Source organism: Pagrus pagrus (assembly GCF_965226575.1).
Source record: "Pagrus pagrus genome assembly, chromosome: 22".
NCBI lineage: Eukaryota > Metazoa > Chordata > Actinopteri > Spariformes > Sparidae > Pagrus > Pagrus pagrus.
In genome coordinates this window covers 7,432,996-7,450,499 of record NC_140204.1, presented here as the reverse complement: position 1 = coordinate 7,450,499, position 17,504 = coordinate 7,432,996, and the positions used below count along the sequence as shown (strand labels likewise).

The 17,504-nt window shown below is 41.2% G+C and overlaps 3 protein-coding genes across 3 annotated transcripts; all 3 read left to right on the top strand.

Annotated features, from left to right (window-relative positions):
• Positions 1–92: 92 nt before the first annotated feature.
• Positions 93–6,061, top strand: LOC311251664 (myeloid-associated differentiation marker homolog). The gene is made up of 2 exons (XM_084344233.1): positions 93–201; positions 3,459–6,061. The coding sequence occupies exon 2, from the start codon at positions 3,597–3,599 to the stop codon at positions 4,440–4,442; it is 846 nt and encodes a 281-aa protein (XP_084200359.1). The 5' UTR covers positions 93–201; positions 3,459–3,596; the 3' UTR covers positions 4,443–6,061.
• Positions 6,062–6,725: 664 nt separating this feature from the next.
• Positions 6,726–8,933, top strand: LOC311251245 (GTPase IMAP family member 9-like; the record flags this gene model as incomplete). The annotated part of the gene is given in 3 exon segments (XM_084343623.1): positions 6,726–6,732; positions 8,084–8,182; positions 8,185–8,933. Coding segments are annotated over 3 exon segments (528 nt in total). The 3' UTR covers positions 8,607–8,933.
• Positions 8,934–13,930: 4,997 nt separating this feature from the next.
• On the top strand, positions 13,931–14,908 carry myadma (myeloid associated differentiation marker a; the record flags this gene model as incomplete). The annotated part of the gene is made up of 1 exon (XM_084343622.1): positions 13,931–14,908. Exon 1 carries the CDS (start codon positions 14,063–14,065, stop codon positions 14,906–14,908), a length of 846 nt encoding a protein of 281 aa, XP_084199748.1. The 5' UTR covers positions 13,931–14,062.
• Between the last annotated feature and the right edge of the window lie 2,596 nt (positions 14,909–17,504).

Here is a 17,504-nt window from a genome sequence, read left to right as displayed (position 1 = left end):
ATACTTGAGAAGAGTAAAGCGGTGACCTCACTGAGGTTTGGAGAGGAGGTTTCAACACTTTACCAAATAAGGCCTGTGCGGGGCGTGGGACCCAGCCTGCTGGATGAGGGAGAGGGGATGCGCCGCTGAGTGCGCACGCTGTTCCAGGAGCTTTACGCAAAGAACAGAATCACACAAGACAAAGTCCGAGCGTGGAAATCGGTAAGAGCCTCAAATTTTGTATTTTTTCTCTCAAAGAGTTCATGTAGGAGCTCGCAGCTGGTGTTATCGTTGTATAGGCCTATTCATGGACACCGCCACAGCGCTGGGCGCGGTATGTCCGTTATCCGCTACGTAGTCCGTAAAACCTCCTCTTTACGCGCTTAATATGCCACTTATACCATGTCTATTTGACAGAACATGCCTTTAAGGTGAGTTTATCGCCTCTGGTTTCTCTAAAATGCTACTGCGTGTCTGCGTAAAGCCGGAAATACTTTAAGAGAGTGCGTAAAGATGAAACATCTGCGCTTTTTGAGAAGCTTTCTCTGTTCCAGTCCGAACAATCAGCGGCACCGTGTCAGCTCTGCACAGCGGCAGCATCCAGCTCAGTTCAGCCTATATTAAGAACCAACTCTCAGGCACGCATGGTATGCATATCACCATCATCATCAACTGAAAAGGCAAACCAAAGTCTGGTTTCCTGTCAGCAGCAGGGGCATGAGGTCACACACACACACACACACACACACACCACAACCACATCTTTCTAGGTTTCTCATTTAGCTCAACATATTAACCCAGATTCGTCTCAGTGATGTGACCAGAGATGATTCAGTGTTTGTTTTGTGTCTCAGCTGCATTTTCTGGCCTGGTGAGTGATTAGATGCTGGTTTGATTGTGTTGCGGGCGTGCTCTTCAGAGCTGCTTCCTGTGCACTTACACAAGCAGAACAGGAAGCTGGAGTTAAGACTAATGAAGTTACACATGATAAGGGTTTGCATTGGCAGAGAGCGTGAGCGATGACGGGCCTGGGCCTGTGGAGCAGCAGCAAGGCACGGCCTTTCTGCAGCTACAGGTTAAAGCTGCTGTAAGTGATGTGTTTTAGTTAAAAGAAGAGTTAAATAGCTCCATAATACAACAGCTGTCACTGTAATCTCTCTCCTCCTCCTGCTCGTGTGCTAAAAGAGAAAATGAATGCTCTGGTATCCCTGCCCACTTTATCCAATCAGGACAGAGGACTCCATGAGGAGCAGGATCCTCCCGTTCGCTGCCGTCTCTGGTGGTTACCGCTCTGAGTTTGCGTGGCGACGTAGAGAGTAGAGTAGTCCACAAAACATTCCCGAAGCGTGGCAGCATTCTCCTAAACAACTGAAGTAGACGGGGACTTCTTTTAAAACGTTAAAAAGACAACCGAAAAGAAAGACACAAAATGGCTCCATACAGCTCATCTGGTGTAATCCAAGTCTGAGAGGCCCGGAGATCCCAAATTCATTTGAAAAGACACTTTTTTACGTAGTTTTTAAAGCCAAAATCTTCACCGTAGCTGCTGTAGCACCTCGTCTGAAGTGGGTGCAAATGTCTTTTCTTTGTAGCGTCTTTTCAAGTCAATTTGGGATCCGAGGCTTCCAGAGACATGGATTTCAGCCATTTTATGTTTTGTTTTGTTTTTTACCTTTTTTAAAACAAACAAACAAAAAAAAATCCCCGTACTGTTTTGCTGTGAAGCTGTGAATGTTTTGTGGACCACGACACTTCCTCGTGAGTAGATAAAGACTTTTCAGTTTCAGTTTTGGGTGAACTTCTCCTTTAAGTTAAAAGGTTTTCTCCCGGTTACTGTGTCAAACACCAGAAACACAATTGTAAAATGTGTTATTTCTGCATGTTTTGAACAAAACTACATTTCCATACATACCTCAGTATGTTCTGTGGAAACAAACATAATCGGCACCATGTGTAAGAAAAAGCCGCCTCCTCCTCCCAGAGTGCATTAAACCTGTGGAAATCCCTCCCCTGTTGCTCTTCAGCAGGTCTCTCCACCCCTTTTCTTCTGTAAAAGGCAGTTTTTCCTTATCACACATCATCATATGCTGTAGAGACACGAGTATCCACAGCAGGTGGAGCTATTGGCACAGAAACTAAAGATAAACACACTGGAGTAGAGCATATTTCTGTCTTGAGGTCTGGAAAATGATTGTACACTCACGCGTCATGTCTGCTCACGATGCTCCAACTTAAATTGTGCTTTGTGCTTTATCACAGGATCGTCTCACAAAGGTTAAATAAAGGTTATATACACAGAGCTTATGTGTTTAAGAGATCTAGAGGCTCACGAATGAGCTACAGATTGTAAATTGTAAGTTAGTCATTAGTTATTTTGTGTTGCACTGCAGCTGAACTAAAAACCAGCACAGTTTGGACACTAGAGGGCATCAGTATCAAGCCGTTCACAGCCTGGAGTTGTGAATGTGCTTTCGTTTCTTAGACTGAGGGACTTTCCAGCTCCTTTAAGATTCATCCTCCCTTAAACCTCCCTGCACAGGTCACAGCCGAGGTTCCTCTTCAGTGTTTACACAACTTTAGTTTGACCTCAGGCCTGCCATTCAGGGATGAATCATTAATGATTACATTAGCAGCTGATGTTGCAGTTTCCCCACATTTGTTTGTCATTTAAACCATAAATGATGCCTTTATCGGCTTATAGACAACCACGCAAAATTATTTGACACCATCTTTCAAGCCTTCGGTAAAGACTGGGCACTGGACAACTGGGCATCACAGGCTGTTCAGACATTTCTGATGCTTTATTACACAGTCTCAGTTTAATACTGATGCCTCTATGTGAGCAAAACAGATAATCAGCGAGAACATTGATGTTAAATAATGTTTTGTTTTCCGAGGGGACGCCAAAATAAAAAATAATAATAATAAAAGTTCCTTGTAGCAGCTTTAAGTTTGGACTACTTTGTTTCAAAGAAAGAATCTCCCCTTAAAGGGAAAGTTCACCCAAAAATCAATATTCAGTCAGGATCTACTCTGGACAGTCCGGTGAAGTTTCAGAGACCTCAAAACATTTCTGGAGCTTCACAGCAAAAACAGCGTGGCCACGTTCTCCTAAACAACTGAAGCAGACGGGGACAAAAAACATAGAATGGCTCCAAACAGCTCGTTTAGAGTGATCCAAGTCACCTGAAGCCCAAATTGATTTGAAAAGACGTAGTTTACACCCTTTATTAAAGCCAAAATCTTTAAAACAAGTCCCCGTCTACTAGAATACTCAGACGCTGTTTTGCTGTGAAGCTCCAGAAATGTTTTGTGGACTACTAAAAATATTTAGGTGAGTATTTCCTTTAAGAAATAAAACACCACGGGATGTTTGTATTTCACTGATTTACTCCACAGTACCTGTCTTGCATCATCGTCTCACCAAACGTTTCCTCAGTTTATTCTGATCACTCTCCTCTTTTATTGTCTTCCTGCAGAGTATGTGACAAACATCCACAGAGTGTGTGACGACATCTCCGACACAAGATCATACGTTCAGTATTGAAGACTCATCTTCATCCTCGCTGGACTTCAGAAGCCACTTTCCCCTCCAGACTTCGTCGTAATTTCCCATCATGCCACTGTTAGTGCTTCCCACCTCCCAGCTGCTATGGGTGCGTTTGGCTGCCCTGCTCTTCACCTGCGTGGCGTTCAGTGTCGTAGCACATGTAGGCCCACTTTATGGAGGCATGGATGACTGGTGCATCTTCTGCTGGGCGTTCAGTTTCGCCTGCACCCTGCTGGTCCTGCTGGTGGAGCAGTGCAGCCTTCAGGCCCGAATCCCCGTGTCCTGGACCAATTTCCCCATCACTATCGCCTGCTACGGCGCCCTCCTCTGCCTCTCCGCCTCTATCATCTTCCCACTGTTTTACATCAAGGACCAGTTTCTAACCAGCGAGCTTCGCGCCCATTACATCGTCTCCACCCTCTTCTCCTGCCTGGCAGTGGTGGCCTACATGTGGGAGGTGAGCCTGACTAAAGCGAGGCCAGGAGAAGTGGCAGGTTACATGGCTACGGCTCCAGGCCTGCTGAAGGTGTGCCAGACCTTTGTGGCCTGTATTATCTTCATCATGGTCAGCCAGCCTGTGTTGTACAACGCCTATCCAGCACTCGAGTGGTGCATGGCCGTGTACTGCATCTGCTTCATCCTCTCCATGGCTGTGGTGGTGCTGTGTGTGGGCGAGTGCACCGGCTGTCTCCCCATCCCCTTCTCCAAGTTCCTGTCAGCTTACGGGCTCCTGGCGGTTATCATGTACTTGAGCGCGACCATCCTCTGGCCCGTCTTCCAGTTTGCCGATCGTTATCGGCACAACTACGATACGAAAAAACTGACCACTGTGGCGGTGCTCACTGCCCTCAACTTCCTGCTTTACCTCGCTGACCTGGTCTATACTGCCAGACTGGTGTTTGTCACTGCCTGAGAAGAAAAGGGAGACACGCTGAGTTGATACAAGCTTGAGTGGCTTTGCAGAAAAGTGTAGCAGATGTTGAATTCTTTACAAAAAATACACGACTCTTCCCTTTAGGTGTCTAATTGTAAAATGCTGAAATGCGATATCATGTTGATGCAAGGAAAGTCCCCCAAAAAAACTTTACTTACAGTATGTTGGTATATTTAAAATGCCCAGAGATCTGCAGCCTTTAAAGGAACAATTCACCTAAAAAGGAAAATTCACTCAGTCATCATCTTCTCACCCTGATGGAAAGCAGCGTTTTCCTGAACAAATGCAGTAGATGGGGACTTGTATGAAAATATTTAAGGTGCAATAATTAAGAATGGACCTCCTCAAGACAAATAGGGGGCAGCATATCACCTGAGCAACCGCTGACTGCTGGTAACTGTAGTTGGCCGTGCAGCTAGCGGTTCGGACTGCTCAGGGACCAGGGGTGTGTTAGTGTTTACACCGCTAGTAGGATTTTTGGACTAGGGCGGACCAGGGCTAACTGGTTAGCATGCTAACTTCAGTGGACATCTCTGCAACTCTACATAGGCATCATTATTTCAATGCAGCTATTTTTTTTTCACATTCTGTTTTTGAGATTTTGTTAATTTTTGAACACTGTCAACTAAAATGTTTATGTATTGCCCCTTTAAAAGACACTCAAAGAAAAACCAAAACACAAAATGGCTCCATACAGCTCATCCAGCATAATACAAATCTCCATTTTACGTTTTAAAATAAGTCCCCATCTACTTCAGTTGTTTAGGAGAATGATTCAACGCCGTTTTGCTGCGAGGCTTCAGAAATGTTTTGTGGACTACAAAAACTTCACCCGACTTTCCATCAGCAACGGGGGCGAGTAGATAATGGCTGAATCTTCATTTTTGGGTGAACTTTTCCTTTAACTTCAAATGTGAACTGATCTGTGTGAAATGTGCACGGACAGAGTGGGATTTTACAAAAACAAGTTCAGCTTGTATTTGTGTTAAAATAAAAATGAAGTCAACACACTGGAACGCAGGCGAACAGCAGAAGAGAAGTTATTGTGGGATAATATATATTATTAAGTGGGAATAAATGCATTAAGTGTATTTGAGGAACTGGTTGTTGATAGAGGAACTTGTTCTGCAATACATGGGCACTGTCATCATAACTAATTTCATATCCTTTTTATCTTTTGCTACAGATTGTTTTTTTTGTTTTTTTTTACAGTATCAGTATTGCAACAGTTAAAAGAACATACTTATAACAAATAAAGTTTTTAGTCAAACAAATAAATATTGTAACTTCAAAGCTTGTGATTGAATGTGGCATGTACTGTGAATGTGGATCTACAATGTGCCGTGACATACAGTCAGGTATGTCGCAGACTTAGCTGTCAATCTACGCTTTGGACTGTGAGATACGTTACCCCTTGTCCTTTAAAAGGATAAGAACACAGGTTTTAATGATGTGTTTTCAATTCAAAACTCTTACCTTAACTATCCAAAGAAGGTTCCCTTCATGGCAGATTAAACAAGCTACTGTTAACATGTGTTTTCACATCTCATTTCAATTAAATCCGGTCTGCATTTTCAAATAAAAAACATAAGAAAGAGGTTTTGATTTGAGTTTTCATTAAGGGGCAAACCGGCGTCTGGATCTGGCCCTGGACTGCTGTCTGCCTATAAGTGACCTCTGAAGAAGAATTAAAGAATAATGACAGCCAAGAAAGCTACATGTCAGCTATCGCACACTCTATTAAAAGACCAGGAATGAACTGGGAAGAGGCCAGAACGAGTAGTAGTAGTGACAAACAGCTGGAGGTTGCTACATATTAGAGTCTGCTGACACATCTGTTGTGTTTATGAATGATATGTGACATTAATCAGCAACATCTGCAGCAGCGATACATTTGGAAATAATGCTAATAATGACCAGCTTTAGCTTTAGCTGACAGTTGTACTTATCTACATGATGGATTTTAAGCTGTATGTCAAAGGGCCTGCAAATGCATTTGATGAGAAGAAGTCCAACATTATGTTTCTGTTAACAGATGATCATTAAACCAAGAACGTGTGATGAAATTTCTGTTTCGTGGCGACTATACTGTGTTGTGAGAAATGTAAAATGGACGTGCATGTAAACCATAGAATGCTTTTTTTCTTTTCTTTTTTTTTTTCACTGTGTGCTGTAAGGAAGTGAAGATACAGGAAACACATTCACATACTCAGCCTTGTCGCTGACTTATTGTCACCCCACAGTTGCTTCACTTTGGATAACATGGCCGGTAAGTTAGTTTCTAGTTATTTCTGTCAGGACTGAACACTGTACATTAAGATGCAAGATATAGACGTTTAATAAACAGCTGTTTTGTGTAAAATCGTTCACAGTGCAGTTCTTCTTATTCTTTTTCTACATATGATGATACTCTCATACTTACAAGCTACTGAGGCTCTGAGTCAATCCTATCAGCTGAGGCTTAAATGTTTTGGGCTTTTTTCTCTACTAAACTGTCCTGTTTTTGTCCGCCTCTACACTGCGAGCATGTTGCTGCATGTGAAAAGAGGATGTGACTGTCAAGACTGATTTGATTGCACCGGTGATTGATTGGGTGTATAGTTTAAAACCAGGATCCAGTTTCTCGATCCTGAAGCAAGTGAAGAGTGAGGTATGCCAAGCTGTGTAATTTTAATGTCTCAGATACACATTTAATCAATATTTAGGTCCAATCTGATATAAGTATCAGCTTTGACTCAGTGTCAGAAACACAATATTAAAACAGGGCCACATAAAAAGGAAAACACCTGATTGTCACTATTAAAAGCGGTTTACAAAAGGGTCTGCAGTGTTTTTCATCACATTGATGGTCTTATATTTTTTGATCAGTGATTGAAACATAAGATGATCTTGATAATTATTTTGCTGAGTGCCTCTTTAACGCAAATATTTTATAACCAGTGTTGGGCAAGTTACTTTCAAAATGCAATATATTACATGTTACTAGTTACCTTCATTTTAAAGTAGTGTATTATGTGACAATATTACTGTCTGCGTAGAGTAATAAATTACTTATTACAATACTTTTTTGGTTACTTTTAACAAAAAGCCCAAATATAGAACAAATGGATAGTCGAGATTCTTATAAATAAACGAATGGCCTTGGACACAGGGATGAGCAGGCTGGCAAAGGATCAAAGTCTGATATAATATGAGATAGGAATGAATATTTTTAATTTTAGGCTCAGTCATATGAAACACAACAGACCTATACCTTCTATGATGTAGCCTATAATGACATGACAAGACAAAAATTAGGCCTATGAAATACGGACTTACAGGCTCGGCCATATTGAACACACACAGCCTATATTAATATGGTCATGTTGGTGTGGATGGATTCTTAAAAAAACAACAAAAAACGCTTCACTTCGGTCGGTAACACTGATTGTATATAATTAGTTATATTACTCCGTTACTGCTAACAGTAATACATGACTGTAACACATTGCTGATTTCCCTTTTCAGTGTGATTTTTGACCTGTGAGGATTTGTTATTGAGCTCTTTTGTGTCTTCTTGTATATGGAAACAATGAAAACACAAACGTACAGTGTGACTGATGGACATTATTCTCTTTCAGGGTTAAATGAAAGGAGAATTGTCATCTTGGGAAAAACTGGAGCTGGGAAAAGCAGCCTGGCTAACACCATGTTTGGAGAGAAACTCTTCAAGCCCGATGATACTTTCAGCTAGTGAGGTGTATCACAGGGTGCTCTCCTGGGCCTCATGCTTTTCTCAATGTGCTTAAAGTGGAGAAATTCACAAATCACGAAGAGGATGTCATCAACACAATACGCAACCATTTTTCTGAGGAAGTCTTCAAATACGCAACGGTTGTCTTCACTCATGGTGGCCAGGTCCCTGAGGAAAAGACAATTCAGGATTTTGTCCGCCAAAACGAGTCTATGCGGGATCTGGTGACGAAGTGTGGAGACAGGTGCCACGTCATTGACAATAAATACTGGAAAGAAAAACCAAAGCATGAATACAGGAGCAAGCAGTTCCATGTGGAGGAGCTGCTTAAGACGATAGACAATATGGTGATGGAACACACCAGGGGGAGGCAGCAGAGGCCGTCAGGAATAAAACCCAATCTGACTTAAATAAAGCAAATGATGCTTTCAACAGACTTTTAGTGTCAAGACCTTATGTTTGACACCTGAAGACGGGGGACAAAGTGGTAGATTAAATTCAAAAGATGTTCTAAAAAAGCTTTGACCATTGACTAATATGTTAATTCATATGCAATAGGCCATACTTCTGATCTGAGCTTCAAACTCAAGATACTTATTCTTGTTTCACAAGTTGACTGCATGTTGGTGTATCGTGTTGTTTAGTGCAAACACTGTTAAGTGTCATTTTTAACAGCATTTATACATACATGATCCTAACAATTGTTTAAATCAAACCAATGTACACTGTTGGTTATGTTTCTGTCTGCCATTAAAACATTGTTCAGTTTCCTGTTGCAAAAACTACTCACTTACTGTATGTGTTTTATTTTATTTGTGCAATAGAAGTTTTACTTCATCATTTGTCATTTTTTTTGAAGGTATTTGGTTTAATACAAAACTATTGGACACATTGAACAGGTGATGATGTAGGGTTGGGCAGTATGTAGTATATATTAGTGTATATTTTCAGGCTGTTCACGATACACATTACATATCTCGATATTATGAAATATCCTCAAAATCACTTCAGAAATGCTTGAATTAAGTAACAAGATCAAATATCACAATATTTTTGACCAAATACATTAATATTGATACTGCAACAATATTGTAGGGATGACTAAATATTAACACAATGACATTTATGATAAATAATCATCAGTAATGTGGATATAATGACTAAGCAAAGACAAATTATAGTAAGTAGAACAGACTGATAAGTTCAGAAATTGACTGTTGTGAAGCCTTTAAAACCAGGGAAATCCAACAATATATCATATATGTTGCCCAGCCCTATGATGGTGCTACCTGAAACGACAGGGGATCATCAAAGTCAGCAGCATTCATTTTATGAGTATCACATGCGTCTGTACAAAATTTCATTGAAATCGAGCTGACATTTTTTGTAATTTTTCATTCTGGATTGATTTTGTGCCAATTCACCAGGCAGACATTGAGGTATGTCCCAGGATGAGTGAAAATTTTGAGGGGGATCAAGAAAGTCAGTCAGATTCATCCTCTCAACCAAAGTGGTCGACCACCCAACACTACTCAGGATCACTCTGCCATCGTCAAATAATGTCATTTGATCAAATAAACTTTTAAGTCAAAGCAAATAATCATTTTATTTAATATTAATTCAAGTGAAGAAATGTGGTTCCACAATGTGTTGGTGCGACTTTCATAATGGAACGATGAAGACGTTTGCAACATGCCTTCGTTGCTCCGGTAATCATCCTGTAGGGAGATGAAATGTGTGATAGAAGTTAAATGAGGTGCCAAAGGCAACAGGAAACATTCAGACAGGTTATGTAACAGCTTTACTGTCATTCTGCACTTTTTACTGACACTGGACTGTAGATAAGGTCACTGTTTGTCCTGTAAAAGGAGCAACATACCTGCAGAGAAGATAAGCACGCCACAGGTTGTAATGAAGAGTGAGATTTTTTTAAATTCAAAACTCTTATCTTAATTATCACAAGAATGTTTCCTTTGTGACCGATAAAACAATAAAAAAATGTTTTTTAAAACAACAGTCACATCACATCTGCTCATAAGATTCCCTCCTCGCCACCCCAACTGCCCCTCAGGTCTGAGCAGTTGGACTATAGTTGGGATAAGTTCATCTAGACTTACAGGTGAACTATTTCTTGTTTTACAGAGTGGACTATCTGTCTAACTTTATTGTTTAAACTGACAGTTTAAATCGAATTAAGACAGCCGAGAAATCTTCATCATTCAGTATTTCGTTGTGATGGATTTCAAACTGCACCAACACTTGTAAATGCATTCAATGAAAAGCATCCAGCATTCGGTATCTTCACAATCAGATTACCATTAAACCAAAAATATGTGAAGGATTTTTTCTTTTCAATGATGGCTGGTTCAGTGTAAACATGTAGTCTACAGGACGCCTTTCCCCTCACTTTGTACAGTCAAGAAGTGAACATGGCAGCCAAACTCAGGGAAGATACATGAAACACATTCACATGCACACTGGCAGCCTCATTACTCTGACTGGTTATTGCTCCACAGGTACTTCACTTAGGACAACAGTAAGATAAGCCACATACCAGCGCTGGTACATGCACCTGATGAAAAGAAGTCCAACATGTTTGTCTGTGTTTTCACAATCAGATTATCATTGAACCTAAATCATGAGGTCAGCATCGTGAGTTTAATGGACGTGCATAAACACATAGTTTAAAGGGTGCTTTCTTTTTTACAGGAAGATACAGGAATCACATTCACATGCACACTGGCAGCCTCGTTATTCTAACTGATGTCGCTCCACAGGTTCTTCACTTGGCTGACAGTAAGTTCATTTCTTTCTGCAGGACTGATCACTGCACTTTGGGTCTTAACATACAGAAATTTGATGTTGTTGTTTTGTGTTGAATCATTTTTTACAGTCCAGAGGCACTACACTCTGGCTGCCAGGCCATTCTCCTCCTTATTTTTCGTTTCCTATATAATGTGAATTATAATGCTCTTATATTTATAAGCTATACTGAAGTCTTATACCTATTTAGTTCAGTTCTTTTTAATAACCGCTGACTTCCACACTGTGAGCCTTTTGCTGCTTGTGAAAAGTAGAGGGTGTGACCGGTGATTGACTCTGTTCTAACATTAACAAAGGACCCAAACAAATCAGTTACTTTTTCCCAATAATAAAGAAAAGTGTGAAAACATTCAGGCGACAGCTTCTCATTTTTAGGGGGTGCTGATCGTCCCTTTCACCTGTTTATATGTAATCTTTGTTGCTACTTTAAAGTAGCCGCATTATCACCATTATTGCAGTAGTATCTGATTTGGTGATTTTTGTCCGATGAGGATTTCTAATATACAAAAACAAACAAATGACAAACATGACTGACTGAACGTTGTAATGATTTGTATGTGCATGCCACCAATCGCGTGCGATCACTGACCTTCACATTATAAAACCTAATTTGACGTAGTAATGATCTTATCGCTAAGAAATGTCTAGACTTGACCTACAGTAAGCAATTTTCCTGTTGGCCATGTAGGGTGGTGTTGGTGTTGTTTGGGATGCATGTGTCCAAGCTTGTGGTGAACTTTATGAACAAGCTGTTTGGCTTCGTTTGTCAACCCACTATTTTTTCTACCTTACAACACCTGTTGCCTGGCTTCAGTTTCCTCTACCATCAGGCCTTTTGGTTCCTTTGATGCAGATGAGACAGATAGACAGAATTTTCTGTGAAGTGTTTGAGGAATGTGGTTGAGCTGCTGCCAAAGCTGCCGAGGTTAAACAGGGTCGCCAAGGTAAAGACAGAATAGTTATGTAACTTAAGGTGGGGATTCCTATGTTAGTGTACACAGCAGATCAGGAAGTATGCCTGTGTTGAATAGGTCCCATCACTTTGAAGTGAATGTCTTCAAAAGTCTGAAAATCAGAGTATAACTGGGAGGAACATCACTACCAAACATCTATTATTTTCAATTAAAGTGTTACACTAATGTGTTCAGAGCTGTGCAGGAGCAACCAGCGTCAGGTGGAGGAACTGCTCAAGTCAATAGACAAGATGGTGATGGAAAACAATGGAAGCTGCCACACCAATGAGATGCTGCAAGAAGTGGAGGAAATGAAAAAACTTAAAAGCAACCTGATGCAGTTCATCGTTGTGCTTCGTGTTTTATCACAGGATCATCTCACACATGTTGGGATCTTGATCTCAATGAGAATACCGGGTTACATACAGGTTATATACACAGAGCTTATGTGTTTCAGGGGTCTAGAGGGTCACGAATGATCTACAGATTGTAAAATGTAAATGAGTAATTAGTTATTTTGGGTTCCATAATTAAAAATGAACTGCAGTTGAACTAAACACCAGCACAGTTTGGACACTAGAGGGCATCAATATCAAGCCGTTCACAGCCTGGAGTTGTGAATGTGCTTTCGTTTTCCAACTCCGTTAAGTTTCATCTTCCTGTAAACCTTCCTGCACAGGTCACAGCTTGAACCGCCCAACCGAGGTTCCTCACACATTCCTCAGTCTGTACACAACTTTAGTTTGAGCCCAGGCCTGCCAGTCAGGGATGACCATGATTACATTAACAAAACTATGTGACACCATATTTCAAGCCTTCGGTTAAGACTGGACAACTGGGAAATTCTTCATCACAGGCTGTTAAGGCTTTTATGATGCTTTATTACACAGTCTCAGTTTAACACTGATGCCTCTATATGAGCAAATAATATAAATATAAATAAGATAATCAGCGAGAACATTGACATTATATAGTTATTCTTGATGCCTGTCACCGGGTTGGATAAATCATAAATTAAAACTGATTTTAATGACGGAGTTGTGAGGATGAATCGAGGAGCCTCACAGCCTGAAGAAAGAAGCTGCTCTATAGTCTGGTTGTACGGAGGGGACGCCGAAATAAAATAATAATAATAAAAGTTCCTTGTAGCAGCTTTAAGTTTGGACTACTTTGTTTCAAAGAAAGAATCTCCCCTTAAAGGGAAAGTTCACCCAAAAATCAATATTCAGTCAGGATCTACTCTGGACAGTCGGGCGAAGTTTCAGAGTCCACAAAACATTTCTGGAGCTTCACAGTAAACAGCGTGGCAACGTTCTCCTAAACAACTGAAGTAGATGGGGATTGGGGAAAAAAAGACTTTAAAACATAAGAAAACGTGACAAAAAACATGGAATGGCTCCAAACATCTAGTCCAGAGTAATTTATGTCACCTGAAGCCCAAATTGATTTAAAAAGACGTAGTTTACACCCCATTAAAGCCAAGCTCTTCACTGTAACTGCTACGCTGGAAGCATTAGCGTGCACCAGTTCGACCTTGTCTTGAGGGTGTAAATCAGGCCTTTTCAAGTCAATTTGGGATCCCGGGGCTTCTGGAGACTTGGATTACACCAGATGAGCTGCATGGAACCATTTTATGTTTTTTGTTCATATGTTTATTAACTTTTTAAAACAAGTCCCCGTCTACTTCAGTTGTTAAGGAGAATACTGTGACGCTGTTTTGCTACAAAGCTCCAGAAGTGTTTTGTGGACTACAAAACCTCACCAGACTTTCCATCAGCATGGAGGTGAGATAATAATTACTGAATTTTCATCTTTAGGTGAGCATTTCCTTTAAGAAATAAAACACCACGGGATGTTTGTATTTACTCTACAGTACCTGTCTTACATCATCTTCTCGCCAAACGCTTCCTCAGTTTATTCTGATCACTCTCCTCTTTTATTGTCTTCCTGCAGAGTATGTGACAAACATCCACAGAGTGTGTGACGACATCTCCGACACAAGATCACACGTTCAGTATTGAAGACTCATCTTCATCCTCGCTGGACTTCAGAAGCCACTTTCCCCTCCAGACTTATCGTAATTTCCCATCATGCCACTATCCTTGTTTCTCACCTGCCAGCTGCTATGGGTGCGTTTAGTTGACCTGCTCTTCACCTGCGTGGCGTTCAGTGCAGCAGCACATGTAGGCCCACTTTATGGAGCCATGGCGGACTGGTGCATCTTCTGCTGGGCGTTCAGCTTCACCTGCACCCTGCTGGTCCTGCTGGTGGAGCAGAGCGGCCTTCAGGCCCGAATCGCGGTGTCCTGGACCAATTTCCCCATCACTATCGCCTGTTACGGCGCCCTCCTCTGCCTCTCCGCCTCTATCATCTTCCCACTGTTTTACATCAAGGACCAGCCTCTAACCAGCAAGGTTCGCGCCCATCTCATCGTCTCCACCGTCTTCTCCTGCCTGGCAGCAGTAGTCTATATGGGGGAGGTGAGCCTGACTAAAGCGAGGCCAGGAGAGGTGGCAGGTTACATGGCTACGGCTCCAGGCCTGCTGAAGGTGTGCCAGACCTTTGTGGCCTGTGTTATCTTCTCCCTGGTCAGCCAGCCTGTGTTGTACCACTTCCATCCAGCACTCGAGTGGTGCATGGCCGTGTACTGCATCTGCTTCATCCTCTCCATGGCTGTGGTGGTGGGCGAGTGCACCGGCTGTCTCACCATCCCCAAGTTCCTGCAGTCAGCTTACGGGTTCCTGGCAGTTATCATGTACTTGAGCGCGACCATCATCTGGCCCATCTTCCAGTTTGCCAAACAGTATCAGCGCAGCTACGATACGAGAAATCTGGTCACTGTGACGGTGCTCACTGCCCTCAACTTCCTGCTTTACCTTGCTGACCTGTTCTATACTGCCAGACTGGTGCTTGTTGAACATGACTCTTCCCCTTAGGTTTCTAATTGTAAAATGCTGAAATGCAGTATCATGTTGATGCAAGGAAAGCCCCTGAAAAAAAACTCACTTACAGTATGTAGGTATATTTAAAATGCCCAGAGATCCGCAGCCTTTAAAGGTTCACCCAAAAAGGAAAATTCAATCATTATCTTCTCACCCACATGCTGATGGAAAGTCGGGTGAAGTTTGTAGTCCGCTAAACATTTCTGGAGCTTCACAGCAAAACAGCGTTGCAGCATTCTCAAGAACAACTGCAGTAGATGGGGACCTGTATGAAAACATTAAAGGTGCAATATGTAAGAATCAACCTCCTCAAGCATATCACGTGAGTAACCGCTGACTGCTGGTAACTGTAGCTGCCACTAGCTAGTTAGCTTAGTTAGCCGTGCAGCTAGCGGTTCAGACTGCTCTAGTGTGAGTGTTAGTGTTTACACCGCTAGTAGGATTTTTGGACTAGGGCGGACCAGGGCTAACTGGTTAGCATGCTAACTTCAGTGGACAGCGCAGCTATATTTTTCACATTCTGTTGTTGAGAATTTAAGTAAATTTTTAAACGCTTTCAACTAATACCTTTACGTATTGCCCCTTTAAAACACACTGAAAGAAAAAACTAAACATAAAATGGCCCCATACATCTCATCCAGCATAATCCAAATCTCCATTTTATGTTTTCAGTGGCTTTACGTTTTAAAAAGTCCCCATCTACTTCAGTTGTTTAGGAGAATGATACAACGCTGTTTTGCTGCGAGGCTCCAGAAATGTTTTGTGGACTACAAAAACTTTCCCTTTAACTTCAAATGTGAACTGACCTGTGTGAAATGTGCACGGAAAAAGTGGGATTTTACAAAAACAAGTTTTACAAAAACAGCTTGTATTTGTGTTAAAATAAAAATGAAGTCAACACACTGGAACACAGGCGAACAGCAGAAGAGAAGTTATTTTTAAGTGGGAATAAATGTGTTTACTCTAACAGTAACAATCATCATAACCTGATAAAGTCTTGTTTTATATCCTCCTTATTATGTTTTGTTAATTATGTTTTTTTGTTTTTTACTTCAGCTGTCAACTATCAGTATCAAAATGTTTTAAGAGAATGTCATTTGAGTGAATAAAGTTGTTAAATCAATAAATATTTGAAGTTTAAAGTGCGAGAGCTGAAATGTGCTATGTCCTCGGATTGTGGTTCTACAATGTGTTGTCACTTTCATAATGCAGTGATGAAGAAGTGCAATGGGTCTTTGTTGACCCTCTATCACTGAAAGATGGTGTCAAGTGTCAAAGACGACAGGAAACAGTTGTCTTCTGTTTTTTTATTCAGTTAACAAGTAAATGTGAAGCCGGAGCTGTGCTTGGTTTACCAAAGACTGCCTCTCAGGGCCGGCCCTGGGCATAGGCAGTATAGGCGAATGCTAAGGGCACCGCAAACGGGGGGAGAAAGAAAGAAAAAAAAATAATAATGATGCTATTTTTTTACCAGTGCTATTACTAATATTATTTCTAAATGTTATATACGCCCACAGCAACATAAACTTATTGCAAAGCCTATTAAATAATGGCGAGGCCTTTTTTCTGGGTTCCTGGCTCGTTGCACTGTACCTGCCCTCTGTGAGGATGGGGGGCGGGGTCGAGAGGCGAGCTGCCTGTCAATCTGACCAGACTGTGACCCAAAGACCAAGAGAGACATTTATTGATACTGTAGCGGAACCACAATGTCCAAAAGACTGAAACCATCCGGCGCCCAGGGAAGGATAAGAAGGAAAGAAGAGGAAGAAACACGTGAAAAAGAAAGAGGTACAGTAACGTCAATGTGATGAAGCTAATACTAATAACTAATAGTTTAATGCATCGTGGTTACCGTTGTTGCAGCAGAGTGTTAACTCGCTGGCTTACTTCGGACGATAGTAGCATTGTTTAATAATCAGTAAATAGCTGAGTCGACGTAAGTTAATGTTACTACACCTTAAATTCATCAGGGACATTTGGAAAGTTAACGTCAGGTCTGTTCAGGTGTTATTTTAACCTGTTGGCTGTGTTTTACTGCTTGTATGTCAGTTAAAATGCTCTTAGTTTTCCATCCACTTTGTAAGTAATAGGGCAGTTGTAAGCCTTTGGTTTATTGTGTCACGGTTTATGTTTGTTAGAGTTTACATCAGTGTTAAAGTGTATTACTGTTAACACACCATACCTTAGCTTTCCCACGTCATTCATAGGCTACATATATACATTTCACTGCACTTTACTGCTTTTTGCACTCTGGTTAGACTGAATTGCATTGCAGTGACGATAAAGTTGAATGAATCTCATCGTATTTTCATTGTTAGTCTATATTAGTCTTATGTATAGCACACGCCAAGCATCTGTTTTTTATTTAAATGTAACGTCCAGTGGTCACATATACTTCTCTTCTCTCTTCAGATGCACTTTTAAAATATTTCACCACTGTCCAGATGATAGCCAGTATGAACGTCTATCCTCTCCTAAACGTGGTCCTATACTGGCTGAACGAGACACAGCAGTCCCCATTGGATTCGGGTGGAATTTGTATTTTTGGTGAATATTTTAAATAAAAGCGACCATTTTTCACGAAAACCTC